Source organism: Pipistrellus kuhlii, unplaced genomic scaffold, assembly GCF_014108245.1.
Source record: "Pipistrellus kuhlii isolate mPipKuh1 unplaced genomic scaffold, mPipKuh1.p scaffold_m20_p_11, whole genome shotgun sequence".
Taxonomy (NCBI): domain Eukaryota; kingdom Metazoa; phylum Chordata; class Mammalia; order Chiroptera; family Vespertilionidae; genus Pipistrellus; species Pipistrellus kuhlii.
Window position 1 is genome coordinate 19,447,845 of NW_023425416.1, and position 18,302 is coordinate 19,466,146.

Consider the following 18,302-nt stretch of genomic DNA (forward strand, 5'->3'; position numbering starts at 1 on the left):
GAGTGTCTTTCCCCTGGTGGTCAGTGCACATCATAGTAACTGGTCATTCTGCCATAACTGTTGCTTGGGCTTTTATTATATAGATGTTCCTGCAGTCTAATGTTAATGCTCTGGTTTTATTCAGCTACAGTTGGGAAGAGTCACTCGTGTTCAAAAGCACCGGAAGATCCTGAGGGCTGCACGAGATTTGGCTTTGGACACTCTTATAATAGAGTATCGAGGGAAAGTCATGTTACGACAGCAATTTGAGGTCAATGGGCATTTCTTCAAAAAGTAAGAATATTATCTTGTGAGCAGTGAGGGCTAAAGTGGGCCTGGTTGAGCCATATCACTATAAAAACCATTCTGGTTGATAGGACACTCTTGGGAAAAAGATTACAGCTTAAATAATCTCATCCATGTCTGCCATTGCTAGAGAAGTGTGAATAAGTCTGCAAATTATTTAATGTATAAAGTGGTAATGACTCCAGGTCAAGCATTCCTTGCTTTGTGCGTATTTAATCAAAAGCAGACAAGCATGTGATATTTTCCAAATTTAGGCATTGCAAAAGACTACTGCTTCTGTCAGCATGTGCTTTATATTTGAAGTCACTGGGTGGCCTTTTTATTTGTGTTGAGAATTACAGGAATTTTTAAATTATATCCCTAGACCATACCCCTTTGTGCTCTTCTACTCAAAATTCAATGGTGTAGAGATGTGTGTGGATGCACGTACTTTCGGTAATGATGCTCGGTTCATCAGAAGATCATGTACACCAAATGCAGAGGTAAGATTTCTGTAGCAACTTCTCTTTGAATGGAATCACCAAAGAATAGAGTAAGTCTACTGAAGAAACAATCTGAAAACTTCTCCCAATTTAAGGTCTGTAAACAATGGTTATGATCTTTAATTGTAAAAGAGAGACAAAAAACAAAAGTAATGATGCTTTTATTCTAAAAGGATGGGGGCAAGGAATGAATTACCGTACTTTCAGAGAAGAAGTGGGGAAAAGCATTTGTTAAAGAGAAAGAGATAGACTGGATAAGAAGTCAAAGAGTTTATAGTAAAGAAGTTGCCATATAGTAGGAGATGTCATTGGTTCCAAATTAAGCTGTATGGTTAATAGTGCTATAAAAGAGATTAGAGACATTTTTAGAATTGATTAATCAGTGCAACCATATCAAAGCAAGAAACTCCACAGGAGTTTTCTTACAGGCTAAGGAATTTTAATTCTCTGAAAACAGCTTTAATATATAAAATAGTGGTCTTACCTTGATTTCTAACATCTCGAAGTTTATTGAGTATACATTTTCAAACAGTTACTATATAATAGTCCCAAATGAAATGATAGAGTTAAGACTATTATAACTCTATAAGTTGGGAGAAATTATTTGTATAAAACGTGTTTTTCTTTTGGAGAATTTTTGGTCTTTATGATAAATCAATCATAAGTGCTATTCACACAGGTGCGACACATGATTGCAGATGGGATGATTCACCTGTGTATCTATGCCGTGTCTGCTATCACCAAGGATGCTGAAGTCACCATAGCATTTGATTATGAGTACAGTAACTGGTAAGACCTCTAAAACCTTTCCTAATATGAATCCTAATCTTACTTATTAAGCCTATTAGGTCTACTTTTATTCCTAAACATTTTTTCTCTTTTTTAACTAATCTTTTCATGAGTATTACATTTTCTGCTTAGAAATTGTGGAGGGAAAAAGATTTGGGACATTTTTTGTTTTGTTTGTTTTATGAGACATAAATACCTAGTATTATACTGCTCAATAGTCTGCTAACCAAATGTATTTTAGTTTACACTTTTATAGCAAGAATAGCAAAAAATGGGTATGTATGCCATTCCTAGAAATTGTGACAGCATCAGTTCTATGCACACAGCAGTTGTGCCGGGGTCATATAGAATGAGAATTTAAAGGTTCACCCATCCACTCAAATCATGTAATCTAGTAATATATAACAATACAGAAAAACAGATGGCAAATCACAGATGAATATGTGATGGGTTTTATAAAATGAATGATTTTTCTTCCATGGTTCTTTTAGGCATATAAGATTAAAGATAAATGATGTTTGGCACATGTATAAGAAGAAATGGTATTAATAATAAGTAGGGCCCTAGCCATTTTGCCTCAGTGGATATAACATCGGCCTGAGGACTGAATGGTCCCGGGTTTGATTCCAGTCAAAGGCACATACCAGGGTTGTGGGCTTGATCCCCAGTGTGGGGTATACTGGAGACAACCATGATTCTCTCTCATCATTGATGTATGTCTCTCTCTCTCTCTCTCTCTCTCTCTCTCTCTCTCTCTCTCTCTCTCTCTCTCTCCTTTCCTTTCCTTTCCTTTCCTTTCCTTTCCTTTCCTTTCCTTTCCTCTTTGAAATCAATAAAAATATTTAAGAAAAATTAATAATAAGTAGGGAATTAGTGAGTAAAAAAGTTAGTGGTAATGTAGACAAAAGATAAGTATAGCCATTTAGAATTTTTCACTGATTCATTGCTCGCTCAATAGTATAAAGACATTTGGGAGAATTGATTTTAGTGGGGGCTTTCTTTTCTTTCCATTGACCATATGCCAGTGGGAAGAGTTGGGGTTCTGTAGACACACAGAAAGTATTCAAAGGACTCTCTAACGTCTCTGTTTAACTTAACCATACATAATACCAGAAGAAATTACGTAAGTAATATTTCAAGAGGATGAATGGGTAATATAACTGATTTTCAAGGTTACTGAGACAGGCACTTTTATTTGTTTCCTTGGAGCAGTAATTATAAAGTGGACTGTGCATGTCACAAGGGGAACCGGAATTGCCCTATACAGAAAAGGAATCCCAATGCTGCAGAACTGCCACTCCCACCTCCCCCAAGCCTACCCATCATTGGAGCAGAGACAAGACGGAGAAAAGCACGGCGGAAAGAGCTAGAGATGGAGCAGCAGAATGAGGCTGTAGAGGAGGATACCAACCCACAAGCAGAACAAGTTCCTCCTGAGAAAGTGACTGTATCCAGTGACCATGAGGTAATGTTACTTGGCCAGAGGGTGTTGCTATGGTATTGATCATCTCCAAACGAAGAAGATCCCAGGTTGACACATGTTTTATGTAGGGATCTATAGTAACACTTAATGCCCTTCCTATCAAGGTGGGTGTGTGTTCATTTGTTCCATTCATTCTCTTTTTTAAAAAAATATTCTTACTGATTTTGAGGGAAACATTGATGTGAGAAGGAAATATTTATTGGCTGCCTCCTGCACACCCCCTACCAGGATTAAGCCCAAAACCTAGGTCTGTTCCCTGACTAGGAATTGAACTGGCAACTTTTTGGTGCACGGGACAATGCCCAACAAACTAAGCCACACTGACTAGGGCCTCCCTCTTTTTTTAAACAATGTCAAGAATATCCTTTTTGCTACTTTCCAGGTTTTAGTCAGAGAATGAGGCTTGTCTGTTTTTTACCATGTGGCCCCACATGAGTAACACTATCAAGCACTAGAAATTGTTTCTAGAGAGTTTTAAGCTACTGGGAGGAGGGTTGATTTTTGTCCAAAGCTTAAGAGTACAGCTAAATATTGCCTTTATCTTAAAGGAAATAGACAATCCAGAAGAAAAGGCAGAAGAAGAGAAAGAAGAGGTTACAGATGACCAGGAGAACCCAGCTCATAGCAGGAGGGTGGGTACCTTATAACATCCTTTTGTTAGACTCCTACTACCTGTAGTATATGAAACCCTTCTCTTCTGAGTTTGGATCATCTCATTTCTTTGATAACATACTATACCATCATCTGTACATTATAATTGGGATTTTTTTTTTTCCATAAAGTCAATTTCATTAATGTAGTAGTTGTCTAGTACCTATTGTCGATGATGGTCTTTAGAAGCTTCTTACTAACAATCTCATTTCCAAAAAATTGTCTGGTCACAACAGAATATGTCTGTTGGGTCTACTTGCTCTGACTTACAGGAATTTTCCTAAGTTTGTAAGTTTTGACATTTAAAAATCCCTATCAGTCATAGTGATTTAAAACTCTTACTTTTTGCTGAAACCATCATGTTTATTTCTGTCCCTCAAAAGAAGTTCAAGAAAATAAACTTGGTTATTTTGAACTCTGAAAATGCAGAGAAGTAATTGGTTTTGATGGCTATTTTTCTTTTATTTTAAAGTTTTGGGATAGCTGGCCTTGTTCTTATAAGATGTATGTACTGGTAGTTTTGTTAATGTCTATAAATTTTCATAAATAATATTTCTGAAAAGCTGTTTCCCCCTCATGGTTGCAACTTCCTTCTATGCTAATGCTTTTTTTTCCTTTTCTTTTTTTTCTAGACCCGGGAAGATAGGAAGGTTGAAGCCATCATGCATGCTTTTGAAAACTTGGAGAAAAGAAAAAAGCGAAGGGATCAGTCCTTAGAACAAAGCAATTCTGACATAGAGGTTACAACCAGTGCCTCAGAGACACCTGTAGGGGAAGAAACAAAAACTGAAACTCCTGAATCTGAAGTTAGCAACTCTGCTTCAAACGTGGCTATCCCAAGCACCCCACAGAGTATTGGGGTGAACACCCGGAGGTCTTCCCAAGCTGGGGTAAGAGAAGAAAAGATTCCAGCCTTCAACATCATTGCTTTTGCTAATGTCAGTTACCTGGGTTTTGGAAATGGGTAAAATTTGACTTTTCAGCTTTATTTCATATTGCTTTAAATAAGGCCATTTTCATTAGCTATGGGATACAGGGAGGCAGAATTGGAATGACCAGACACTTTAGAATGAAATGTCATATTGTTTCTGCCAGATAAACTTCTGGTGATGAGTTCATAAAAATCATTTGGTTTCTCTTTTGGCCCTTCTGCACAGTTATGCAGCTGCCCTTTCATAGTATTCTCAGGGTAAACTCATGCTTTCCTTCCCTACCCAAGCCCTAAATTCTAACCCTTAAACTAAAATCTCAGTGTCTGGGAAAGAAACAAAGGAGAGAATTGTCTTCCTTGCTAAGATCTCTAAAATTAGGTGGCTTCAGCTGACTTTTGACCTACCCTGTTTCCCCGAAAATAACACAGTGTCTTATTTTTTGCTCCCAAAGATGCGCTAGGTCTTATTTTCAGGGGATGTTTTATTTTTCCATGAAGAAGAATACGGTACACATTTATTGTTAAATGAAAATAAAGGAAATTTATTACCTGTATACGGTACGGTAGTACGGTATTTGAACTGTGAATCCTACAGTATCAAGAATTTACTCATTTATTCAGTGACAATCATGTCATCATCTTCTGGAACATCATCATAACAATCCAATTCCTGAATTTCCTGGTGAATTTCTTGTGACTCCATTTCTTTCAGAATCAGTGGACCAAATCTCTCATGTTTAGCAATAGCATTCTGAAACAGAGCCTAGGGGGGGGCCTTATATTTCACTCAGAAGGAAACCTGTAAGTAGGTCTTATTTTCGGAGAATGTTTTATTTTCGGGGAAACACGGTATTTTATAAATATAAGAAGCAAAAAATAATAAAATATAACCAATACAGCCAAAACCGGTTTGGCTCAGTGGATAGAGCGTCTGTCTGCGGACTGGAAGGTCCCAGGTTCGATTCCGGTCGAGGGCATGTACATTGGTTGCGGGCACATCCCTGGTGTGGGGTGTGCAAGAGGCAGCTGGTCGATGTCTCTCTTCCATCAATGTTTCTAGCTCTCTCTAGCTCTCTCCTCTCCCTTCCTCTCTGTAAAAAATCAATAAAATATATTTAAAAAGAAAACACAATACAGCCGAAACTGGTTTGGCTCAATGGATAGAGCGTTGGCCTGCAGACTGAAATGTCCCAGGTTCGATACCGGTCAAGGGCATGTACCTTGGTTGCGGGCACATCCCCAGTAGGGAGTGTGCAAGAGGCAGCTGATCGATGATTCTCTCGCATTGATGTTTCTAACTCTCTTCCTCTCTGTAAAAAATCAATAAAATATATATATTTTTAAAAAGTAATAACTAATACAGCCTATTTAGCTAATTTTACTATTTAAATTTTATAAGAATTACTTTTGAAATTAGTATTTCTAAATGCTTGTTTTTTTCACCAGTAAACATTCAGAAAGCTTAAAGGGAATAGGGGGCTAGATGGAATCTTTGCTGATAAGAAATTTCTGGTAAGCATTTACTCTGCTGTTGTTACAGGATGTTGCTGTAGAAAAGCCAGTCCCCAAACCACCTCCAGCAAAGCCTTCTAGGCCTCGACCGAAGAGTCGAATTTCTCGGTACCGGACCAGTTCAGCCCAAAGACTAAAGCGTCAGAAGCAGGCCATTGCACAGCAGGCAGAGTTGTCACAAGCTGCCTTGGAAGAAGGAGGAAATAACAGTTCCGTAACTCCTACTGAAGCTGGAAGTATAGACAGTTCAGGAGAAAACAGGCAATTAACAGGATCTGACCCAATTATGGCATCAGTAACTGGATCCCATGTCAATCGTGCAGCGTCTAAATACCCCAAAACCAAAAAGGTCAGTCATGAAAACATCTTCATAAGTCTAGTCTGACAAGGGCTGTGCTTAGTAAAGTGAGAGGGCCTGTAATTCCCCCGGGGGGAAGGCGGGAAATACTCTAAATATCATTAAATTGACAGTTTTAAATATGATATTTTGCCACAGAGGGCTAAAGCCATCCTACTACAGTTCTTTTGTCCCATAATTTTTAGGCAGAGGTAAATGCTGATATCTAGAATTATTATTCCTCCCTTTGTGGTCACAGAGAGGGTGAAGGAGACATCCTTGCATTTTGAATGCCCAATTCATTCTCTGTAGCTGTTGTATTTACCTGTGTCTAATTTCTAGATGAGATTTATCTATCATCTAACACTGCTGCCTCTTTTCATCTAATGATCTCTTTTTGCTTTAGTATCTAGTTACAGAATGGTTGAATGACAAAGCTGAGAAGCAAGAATGCCCTGTTGAGTGCCCTTTACGTATCACCACGGACCCAACTGTACTGGCAACGACCTTGAACATGTTACCTGGTCTTATCCATTCCCCGTTAATTTGCACCACCCCTAAACACTACATTCGCTTTGGCTCACCCTTTATCCCTGAGAGGCGTCGAAGACCCCTTCTGCTTGATGGCACGTTCAGCTCCTGTAAAAAGGTATGTCAATGTTTATTTTTAACCTAGGTTGCTTGCATTCCTAACATATCTAACACATTCTCCAGATAGCCACTCTTCCCATGTGAGTTTATTATGAGTTATTTGTTCAACTTTGAATACTGATGCATCAAAAGTCAGTGGGACTAAGGTCGGATGTATACTGTGTTTTTGGTGCTCAGTTTGTGAGTATTTACTATTGTCTTTTCAGAGAGCCCTTGTGGTTACTGACTTGAGAGTGCACAGCATTTGATGTCTGGGAAGGGAGGAAGGTTCTATGTGTGCTCTTGTGGTATTGGTTAAAATGTCCATTTGTGATTTTGAGTGAGATTGGGCCCCCGGTACTCTAAAGTACTTTTGCACAAGTAAAAAAACGATCAAATTGTGTTTTAAATTAATTCAGTCACTATTATCATTTGAATTAAAGGAAATGTCCTATTACAACTGGCATAATTGCTGTTCCTTGATCAAATGACAAGTTGGATTGTTATTCCCTAGTGAATATGGAACCTACTATAAATTCATTCTATCTCTTTCTCTTCCTATCTCTCCTCTCTCTAGTTACATACTATTTTTGGATCTAGTGGCAATAGCATTTGAGTTGTTTTTGGAATGTTCTTTCTTAATTCCCAGAAGCCCTGAATATTTTCCAAAGGTGTCTCTCAGGAATAGATCATTGCCTCAGACTATAATGTCGTTTTTGTGTTTCTAGAAGTATAGGACACCCTTTCATTTGGCCTTCCTTTGAGGTAGTCTGTTCCCTGGAACACCCTTTTCTCTTATCCTCAGATCTGGATTCAGGCTGCCTTCCTCAGTGTCTGCCATTGCCCTCCTCCACTGGCATCACGTACATGAGGATGCTGCATGTAGATTATTTGATGTGATGAAGTCTCCAACTCCAGGCAGGTCTTCCCTGACTCCTCCAAACTTAAAGCTTTTCTCTTTCCCCAAAGAGCAGAAATTTATTTCTTGGGGGGAGGGGGGTTATGAAAGAAGAGCCAGAGTGGTGTGGGATATGGAGGGGAGGAGGGCAGCAGGGATCTGTGCACAAAGGAAAGGCCCTACCACTGAATGAGCAGTATACACTGAAGAAAGTCTTTTCCTGATCATACATCTTACCTAATAACTATTTGAGTCACTTACTGGTTTATTTGGGGGAAATTCCCAAGTAGAACTAAAGTGCAATTTGACCATGAGCTCTTTGCAAAAAGTATTTGTAGATAATGCAATAACAGATTACTAGACTTCTAAGGATGTTAACTGTTGAAGCATCTTATCAAGCCAGATTGTAGAATCTCCTATTTTGGTCCTTTATGAAGGTTAGACAGTTATTTAGTACAGATTAATAGTAAAGTCTGAATTGTAAATAGTATAGCTTCTTGAAATGATGCCTTTATTATTCTGATGCTGGGTTATGGTCTTTCTATTCCCATCTTGCTCTTCCAACTAGCAGAGTCCTCTGAAAACCAAAAACATATAGATATAAAACTTAAATTTTGATAGAAAATCTTCTTCTTAGAGCTCTTTTTCCCAGGTTATGGTTCTGGGCTTGAATCTGCCTCCATCTTTTTATCTCTACTGGCAATAGATAGAAATCCTATTTAACTCGTGTTCATGTTATATTCTCCAAATGTGTCTGTCTATCCTTAGTCTTGTTTTATACAGGCTCTGCTCAGGCACTTGTCATCCATATGTGTCATTCCAGTCAGTCTTTAGGAATTCAGGCTATATACTCTGAATTATCATAGTAAAATTACCTTACTTAAATTGGTTCTTATTTAAGTTTAGATTGAACTAAGTTCAAATCACAGCTTTAAGATTTGCTGTTGACATACCAAAATTATATATTAATATTATAAACTAAAATGTAGCTTTTTATGAGGCAGAACTAATAAAATTGGAGCTTTTATCTAGCAGTCGCACTCAGCTTTATCCTGGGTGGGGATGAAGATGAGTCATTTGTACAATAGATTGCTTAAAAAGTATTCATCTAGTGCAGAACCTAAGATTTCTGTGATTAAATAAGATTGTAATAAATTTCTGAAGATCCCTTAGAGAAGAATGTAGGTTAAACAGGTAGATGAGAAAACCATCCTCCATGGAATTAGTTGGAACAGTGTAATATATTATTAATAGGCCTACTGTTTCATATCTAATTAAAGGAGGTACAGGCCCCTTAAGTAAAAAGCAGTGTAAAGTTGTATATGTATATTTGCACCCATATTTTTAGAGTATTTGACAGAATATTTTATGATCTTCCAGGATGTTCTAAAGTAAATTGAATCATAGTTCTTTAAAAGCATATTATGGTATGTATGTCTTTTGTTGGAACTTGCTTCACTTCTTATTTTAGAATAGAAGCATTTATAAGTGGCAAAGAAGTCTTTCAAGTAGTGTCCTTCCTTGTTATCTAAATCTTCTCTAAACTTACCTTGAAAGCATAATATATGTATGGCATTTGGTCTCCTGGATTTCTTAGAAAACCATCCTGACTGAAAATGAAAACACTGCTTTGCATGGGTAATACACTGGAAGGTTATTAATCTCCATCTCCATATATAGCATTGAAATTCAGCTGAACAAGTCCTCACTGAACACTTGTATTTAGTACTCTGCTACAAACTTTCTTCACATACAATATCTCACTTAGCCTACCTGAAAGCCCTGTGAAGTTGGAATTATTGGCCTCAATTTACAGATCAGAGGCTTTGTCTTAGAAGAGTTCAGTAACTTACCCAGAATTAGGCAGCTAGTAAAAGGGATGGCCAAGTTTCAACACAGATCTTTGAACTGAAACCGGTTACTTTCTTGCTCTTTATTTTTTAAAATACTTCTCCCTCTCATCTCTGAGCTTCCTAAAAAGTATAGGAATACAGTTACAGAGAAGGAAGATATGTTCTTTTGACCTTAACCAGAGATGGACTATCTAATATTAATTTATTATCTAGAGGGGTGATTTGAACTGGTTAGATACAGATGTTCATGTTTCTTTTTTATGAGCCATAAAATAACTGTGTAGACATAAAATAGGGCCAGAATAAATACCCTGTTTCCCCGAAAATAAGACAGTCTCTTATATTAATTTTTCTTCCAAAGTTGTGCTAGGTCTTATTTTCAGGGGATGTCTTATCTTTCCATGCACTAGGTCTTATTTTCGGAGGATGTCTTTTTTTCGGGGAAACACAGTAGGTTAGATCATATTTGCTGTGTTTGATCTTATATCCAACCATAGCAGCATCTTATTCCTTAGAATGCCCCATCCTTCTTTTATTTTTCCTTTTTTTTTTTTTTTTTTTTTTTTTTTGTTATCAAATCCAGAATGTAATTTCTTTTATGGGTGCATCTACTTTTCTCTTGGAGGAAAGCACAGTAACCCCAATTAAGTCCTGTCATCTGCTTGGAAAAGAAAAACTTGTACTAAAGGTATCTATAAATGAAGATTTTACAATCATTTCCTCCTGATCCTAATTTTCTTCATCTGTACCCTACGTGCTTTGGACAAGGGACTTCTAAGGTCTTTTCTAAGTCCATAAGGAGTTGTGGTTCTAATAGTTCATCTTTATATCAATATTTTGTGTATAAGAGAGTTCATTCTTGGTCTTATTTGGGCTTTTCAGAGACCTGGTCGTATTCTACAATGCTGATGTGATTGTTGAGATCTTTTATATTCTTATTCACTCTTTTCCCCTCATGTTTACTACTTTATTTTTGCTTTCATTTGGCAGTCCACAATGCCATTTACAAGATATAAAAATTTTCTTGGTGAAATTTTCCTCACATTATTCCCTAGAAAATAATTGTTTCTTATGTTTCTAATCAGGTAAATCTATTAAAATTGCTCTCTTTAGTGATGAGAATATTTACTTACCTGTAATACTTGTTCTCTAAAGGTGTGAAATTATAAACACCTTTGATCTTCCTATTTGGGGGAGGATCCTACTCAGAAATTGATGTTTATCAAAATTCAATCTGTCTTATGTCAGGGCAGGAGAGCCACAGAGTGGTGAGCAACCTACAACTGTGTATCTTAAGAGAACACAATTACAAGTAAGAAATTTTCTCTCTTCCTCAGGATGCGTAGTCTTACTATCCTAATCTTTGTAGGCTTACTTCCTGACCTTAATTTATTTTTCATCATTTAGATTCTAGTATTCACACACACAAAAATAAAGTTGCTTTTCCCCTTTTTTACTTCTGCAGATCATTTAATCTGGCTATTTGCATTATGTATGCATAATTTAACCAACTACTTGATAGAGAGAAAAATTAACAGGATATTCCATCTGAGAGTAGGCCTTTTAGAAGTATTTTGGTATCTGTAGTAAAGAACTGTTTGTTCTTTTATCTTCCTTCTTGGCACTTATTTTATGTGCTATTGTACTTTCATCCTATATGATCACTCTCTAAAATAAATGCTAAGGTTTCTTCCTATCTCTTTCCATTTCCCCCATTCTAAGCAGTATGAAAAGTTGAGTAATCATTTTTTATTGGTTTCGGTTTTTTAATGAGATCTCACTATGTGTAATCTAGGTTTTCTCAGTTTTGCCCAGTAAAAGGAATTGATGGTTAATATTCCAATATGCTGAAACAAGAGAAAAAAATATACTTGACTATGGAACTGAATGAGTGTGTTGGATTGCATCTCTCACCAGTTGATATGTAATGACCTGGTTAATGCATTTGAACTAAATATACTAATAGTTTTAAATTGTTATTGATAATTTCCTGGTTCTTTTCCCATTATAGCGTTGGATAAAGCAAGCCTTGGAAGAAGGGATGACTCAGACATCATCTGTACCCCAAGAGAGTAGAACTCAGCACCTATACCAAAGTAATGAGAATAGTAACTCTTCTAGTATCTGCAAAGACAATGCAGGTATGTATCTCTAACCTTTCTGAATATATAAGCAATGATTATTACAGTATGAATACTGAAAAAGTCTGATACAAAAAAATAAATAGCATTGTTCTTTAAATAGTTACTTTACCTCTGTCTTTTTGAGGAAGAGAGAGATCTCAAGTCAGGGATCATTTTTTCTAGGATGACAAAGTAGGAACTAGACAGTGTATAGATAACAGCAGAAATAGTTATTAAGAAGTTAGATATATTTATCAATAAAGAAAAAATTAGATATATTTAAAGCAGTTAAGTTTAGGAAATCTTTATTCATATTTATAAAAGGGGAAGTAAGAAAGATGTGGGGCACTATTCAGGAGTGAATCACAATTGTAGGTAATTGAGGTAGGAGTGGTTTGGTGAAGGGTAAGTGGATGAATGAAGTAAACAAATTATTAGGAATTGTTTATTTTAAAAAAGGCTTTCCCTGTTAGCATCAAAATTTTTAGAAGACAACCTTGAATCTGATTTAAAGTCCTCGTTTTTAAACTACAGTGACTCTTGCAGGGAGTATAATTGAATTGCAGTTGAAAGTACTGGTGCATGAACTTAAGACACCAGCTTATTTTGGGACAGTCTTTTTTACTAAAGTTTCTCCTGCCAATATCAGCTTGGTTGAAAAGTTTTCTGTGTTTTCCATAAGTTTATCTCTATATCTCAGTTTTGGTGGAATGTATGCAATTAAAATAAAACAACATAAATTACATGCTAACAGTCATCTAAGCCTGCAACGAACATGATATTTCAGATTTTCATAAAAATTACTTCATTGTTTCTTTTCATTGACCTGCTGAGTAAATACAAAGTTGTATTAAGTAAATACACTTGTCTGCTAATATCTGCTTTATGTTAAAATGTATTTGTATTTGGGGGGGAAATTGCTGCTAAAAATATATTTTCAAATTATTAACTTATTTTTCTATCTGTAGATTGTATCATATCTAATAAGTTATTACATTCATAACCCCAGGGTAATAAAATCCTAGTGTGGAACGTGTAGAAGACAAATAATACCACGTATTTAAAATATTTTACTTAACATGTACTATGGAGATTTACTCAAACCAAATTAATGTAAAAAAATGCTGGTACCTGATTTCTATATATCAATTTATGGTAGCTTTTATAGTACAGTGAGTATATAACTTAACTGAAATCTTCTGTCTGGTATACATATGAAATCTGCCTAATGCACATTTTTATTTGTGTGATGTGTGTGTTAAGTGTGTACACATTTGAGGTTGGGAAAGTGAGGTTGTGTAGCATCGGGTCCTGATTGAAAAAGACAGGAAAAGTGCCTTGGTTACTATATGCCCCCCCCCTTTTTTTTTTCTTTTTTTTTATTGATTTAAGAGAGGAAGAGATTAAGGGAGAAAGAGATAGAAACATCAATGATGAGAGAGAATCATTGATCGGCTGCCTCCTGCACGCCTCCCGCACTGGGGATTGAGCCCATAGCCCAGGCATGTGCCCTTGACCAGAATCGAACCTGGGTCCCCTCAGTTCGCAGGCCGACACTATCCACTGAGCCAAACCGGACTGTATGCCTTATTTGGAATGGAATTAGGACAACTAGTCACCAACCTTTATTGAACCTCTACTCCTGCCTCTAGCAGTGAGGAACATACAAATGATACACCTTGCCTTAATAAGGAGCAATATAAACAAAAGGAAAATATTCAGTTATAACCAAGCTAGTCAAATGGGTGACTTGGTATATTGCTACAAGTTAATATAAATCCCAAGGAATTATTTTTATTTGTTAGTTTCAGGGTTGTTTGTTTGTTTCCCACAAATAACAAGGAGATATTAATGAAGAAAAGGAGATAGTTTGGATAGGAGAAAGATTCCTAAAAGACCTGAATTTGAGACCAGCTCTACCCTTTACTGACTATATGATAACTGGCAAGTTTCTCATCTCTTAACCTCATCTGTAAAATGGAGTAGTAATGTCTACTTCAAAGAACTAATATATTAAATTCAATAATATGTATGAATTTCTTAGTACACTATCAGACCCATAATTACTGTCATTATTCTGTACAAAATACTCATTCTTATGAAACATTTACAGAAATTAGATACTATAATAAATTAACAATTCTAAGTTTCTAAAAACTAAAGTCATATAGAAATGAAAGTTATTATTACTTAGCTTTGGGGCAAGTTTAATGTTCATTATTTATAAATGATAGGGATATATACCTAGGAGAGCCTAATAATCTATTGGAAAACTTAGAATTATCTAACTCTTGTTTAATAAAATTGCTGGATAGACAATATATAAAAATTAATAGCATTTATGCACTAAGGAAATTAATGGAAAGTCTTTATTCTCAAATTTAACAAAACTAAGAAACTTCTTAGGAATAACATTAGTGGAGCATGTGGAGCAAACCATTCCTGAAATTTTTGTTGCTGTTGTTAGTTAATTCTCACCTGAGGATGTGGGGTTTTTTTTTGTTGTTGTTGATTTCTTATACAGTTATAACTATAGAGTTACTATCACACTAGTGTGTATTGGAATTTGATTAAGTTATATTGAGATTTATCTAAAAAAAAAAAAATGAGCATAAAAACAGCCAAGAAAAAATAATTGAAAAAGAATAATGAGATATACTTTCCTAGAAGTGTGAAACTAGCTTCTAATATGAAGCTGGACACTAGGAATTAAATTAGTACAGTACTGGTCCTAGAATGGATTCATAAATAAATACTAGAGGCCTGATGCACAAAAATTCATGGAAGAGTAAGCCTGCCTTCCCCCAGATGCCTGTACTGGCTTCCCTCCCACACCCAAGACTGGGCTGCTTCCCTCTGGCCACTGCCAACAGGCACCCAGGACCTTGCTGCTTCACTCTGGTTTCAGCTTCATCCAGAAGAACTTTTGGTCTGAGAAGCATATTACCCTTTTACTATTTTAGATGGAACAGAATAGTCGGAAACAGGCTTTATATAAATGAAAGATGTAAATTATTGTGGAATTTGGAGGAATTGAAAAGAATTAGATTCTTGCCAATGAAATTCAGGCACATTCAAATTTTTCTTTAAAATAATGCTTCTGTTTCTATATTGTCTTTGAATTAACAAGGGACAAATATATTGGGAGGAAGAATTTTCCATAAAAATGACAGTATTAGCCCTACTAGTAATTTGGTAAGATTTATTATAGGCATTAAAAATATTCATACTCCTACCTAGCAGGTATGGGTCACTGGTTAAGTGTCAACTGACCCAGGAACCAAGAAGTCACGATTTGATTTCTTGTCAGGGCATATGCCCAAGTTTTGGAGTTGATCCCCCAGTAGGGGATGTGCAGTGAACAGCCAATCACTGATGTTCCTCTCTTATTGATGTTTCAATGTCTCTATCACTCTCTTTTCTTCTCTAAGAATCAATAAAGACATATTTAAATTTTACATATATATATATGTGTGTGTGTGTGTGTGTGTGTGTGTGTGTGTGTGTGTGTAGCCCTAGCCAATTTGGCTCAGTGAATAGAGCATCAGCCTGTGGACTGAAAAGTCCTGGGTTTGATTCCAGTCAAGGTTGCAGGCTCTATCCCCAGTAGGGAGCATGCAGGAGGCAGTTGATCAATGATTCTCTCTTTCATCATTATGTTTTTATCTCTCTCTCTTTTCCTTTCTTTCTAGGAAAAAAAAATAAATAAATAAATAATATATATATATATATATATATATATATATATATATATATATATATATATATATTTTTATTTTTTTTTTAATTTAGTCTCCTTAAACTAGTAGTAGTTCTTTATGTGTTCTATAGAAATAGGTGTGGACCAAAATTTTTGTAGAAAGCATTAGTCATTGGATTATTAACAATTTGCAAAACTGTCCCTACCTGATTTGGCACAATGGATAGATCGGCCTGTGGACCCAAGGGTTCTGGGTTTGTTTGATTCCAGTCAAGGGTGTGTACCTTGGTTGCAGGCTCCTCCCCAACCCGGGGTCTAGTTGTGGCTCATGGAAGAGGCAACCAATCAATGTGTTTCTCTCACATCGATATGTCTGTCTTTCCCTCTCTAAAAATCAGTGAAAAAATATCCTTAGGTGAGGATAAAAAATAATAATTTTAAAATGCATAGTATAAAAACAACCTGGATTTCAGTCAATAAAGGAAAGCTAAAATTTGGTTTATCTGCTGTGTGCGCATACTTTTTTGATGGAATACTATGTAGTGTCATCAAAATTTTTATACTTTATTCATTTTATCAAGTTAACTTAACCTTCCCCTCCCCCAAAATAAAAAGACATAGAAATACTCCTCCCCCCCCCCCCCCAGAGAGATTTGTTGTTCACTTATTTATGCATTCATGGTTATTTCTTGTACATGCCCTAACTGGGGATCAAACTTACAAGCAACATTGGCATATCAGGATGATAATCTAACCAATGAGCTAACTGGCCAGCGCCATAGTATTGCTTTTGAATTTGATTTTTTTTCTTTTTTATTCTGAACCGAGTTCACCTGAGGACATGCTTAGTGGGAGAGAAATATTGATCTGTTACCTTCCATATATGCTACAACTAGGGATTGAACCTGCAAACCAGGCATGTGCCCTGTCAAGGAAATCAAACCAGCAACCTTTTGGTGCATAGGACAGTGCTCATACAACTAAGCCACTCCAGCTGGGCTGAATTAGATTTCAGTGGTTTGAATATCGAATCTATAAAAATATTAAATGAATAGTACATTATGATTAAATAAAATTTCTCCTAGAAATATATGATTCAGTATTTGAAAATTTATTCATATAATTAATTTATTAGCAGACCATATGGAGGGGGGGTAGCAGTTGATAGTTACGCTTTATCGTGAAAAACAACAAAAACTGGTTGAGATCAATAGGGTAGCTTCGTACAAAAATATGTATAGCATTTTCTTATATGTTAGCAATAACATTTAGATAACATAGAAAAGTACATATAATTCATAGTACAAAAAATAGAGAACCCTAAAGAGTAACCCTAATTAAAACTATAACCAATCTAGCCGAAACCGGTTTGGCTCAGTGGATAGAGCTTCAGCCTGCGGACTGAAAGGTCCCAGGTTCAATTCCAATCAAGGGCATGTACCTTGGTTGCAGGCACATCCCCAGAAAGGGGTGTGCAGGAGGCAACTGGTCAATATTTCTAGCTCGCTATCCCTCTCCCTTCCTCTCTGTAAAAAATAAATTAAAAAATATGTTTTAAAAAGTAAAATAAAATGACATCATTCATATATATTATATATGTCACCAATCTAGCCCAGCCAGCATTGCTCAGTGGTTGAGCATCAACCTATGAATGAGGAGGTCACTGGTTTGATTCCTGGTCAGGACACATGCTCGGGTTGTAGGCTTGATCACCGGGGTGGGACATGTGGGAGGCAGCAGATCAATGATTCTCTCTCATCATTGATGTTTCTATCTTTCTCTTCCTCTCCCTTTCTCTCTAAAATCAGTAAAAATACATTTTTTTTTAAATGTGATGAATCTATTTGAAGAGAAGAATGGATGAAGGCATGAGTAGGTGAAAGATCATGCCATGGTGCTAAGAATCCTCAAATTACTCATGAATTTAATGCAAACTTAAAATTCTGACTTTTTTTAAATCAACATAGTGAATGATTTCTACAGTTCATTGACATGAACTATTAAGTATGCTAAAATAGTCAAAAGATTTTGGAAAGTTGGAATACAATTGCTAGTATTGCCCAATTTTTTTTTTAATATATATATTTTATTGATTTTTCACAGAGAGGAAGAGAGAAGGATAGAGAGCTAGAAACATCGATGAGAATCATTGAGAAGCTGCCTCTTGCACACCCCCTACTGGGGATGTGCCCGCAACCAAGGTACATGCCCTTGCCTGGAATCGAACCCGGGACCCTTCAGTCCGCAGGCCGATGCTCTATCCACTGAGCCAAACCGGTCCCGGCTGGTATTGCCCAATTTTGCTTAAAATGTTATGTCAATATTGATAGCATTTGGACATATATATAGAATAACACTCAGAATGTAACATTCTAATTTAAGTGTCATATTTCAAATCAGTGGAGACATTATAATACTTAAAGATATTGAAAGAATGTGCTAGCCATTTGGCATGTAAAAGATAATCACTACATTATATTCTGTTTGAGTCAATGGTCCAATCAAAAGACAAAGGAGAACTGCATGGATAGAAAAACATGACCCAATTATATGCTGTCTACAAAAGACCCACCTCAGAACAGAACACACATACAGGATGAGAGTAAAGGGCTGGAAGAAAATTTTCCA

General features: G+C 36.2%; 1 protein-coding gene across 24 annotated transcripts in view; it reads left to right on the forward strand.

Annotated features, from left to right (window-relative positions):
* The window catches only part of SETD5 (SET domain containing 5), an 85,093-nt gene that overhangs the window by 45,788 nt on the left and 21,003 nt on the right, over positions 1–18,302 (forward strand). For all 24 annotated transcript variants that reach the window (XM_045579128.1, XM_045579127.1, XM_045579132.1 and 21 more), the window contains 9 exons: positions 125–273; positions 650–767; positions 1,447–1,556; positions 2,769–3,021; positions 3,588–3,671; positions 4,323–4,580; positions 6,162–6,482; positions 6,877–7,119; positions 11,863–11,992. In XM_045579128.1, the coding sequence (XP_045435084.1) occupies positions 125–273; positions 650–767; positions 1,447–1,556; positions 2,769–3,021; positions 3,588–3,671; positions 4,323–4,580; positions 6,162–6,482; positions 6,877–7,119; positions 11,863–11,992 (1,666 nt within the window). The remainder of the gene's footprint in view (positions 1–124; positions 274–649; positions 768–1,446; positions 1,557–2,768; positions 3,022–3,587; positions 3,672–4,322; positions 4,581–6,161; positions 6,483–6,876; positions 7,120–11,862; positions 11,993–18,302) is intronic.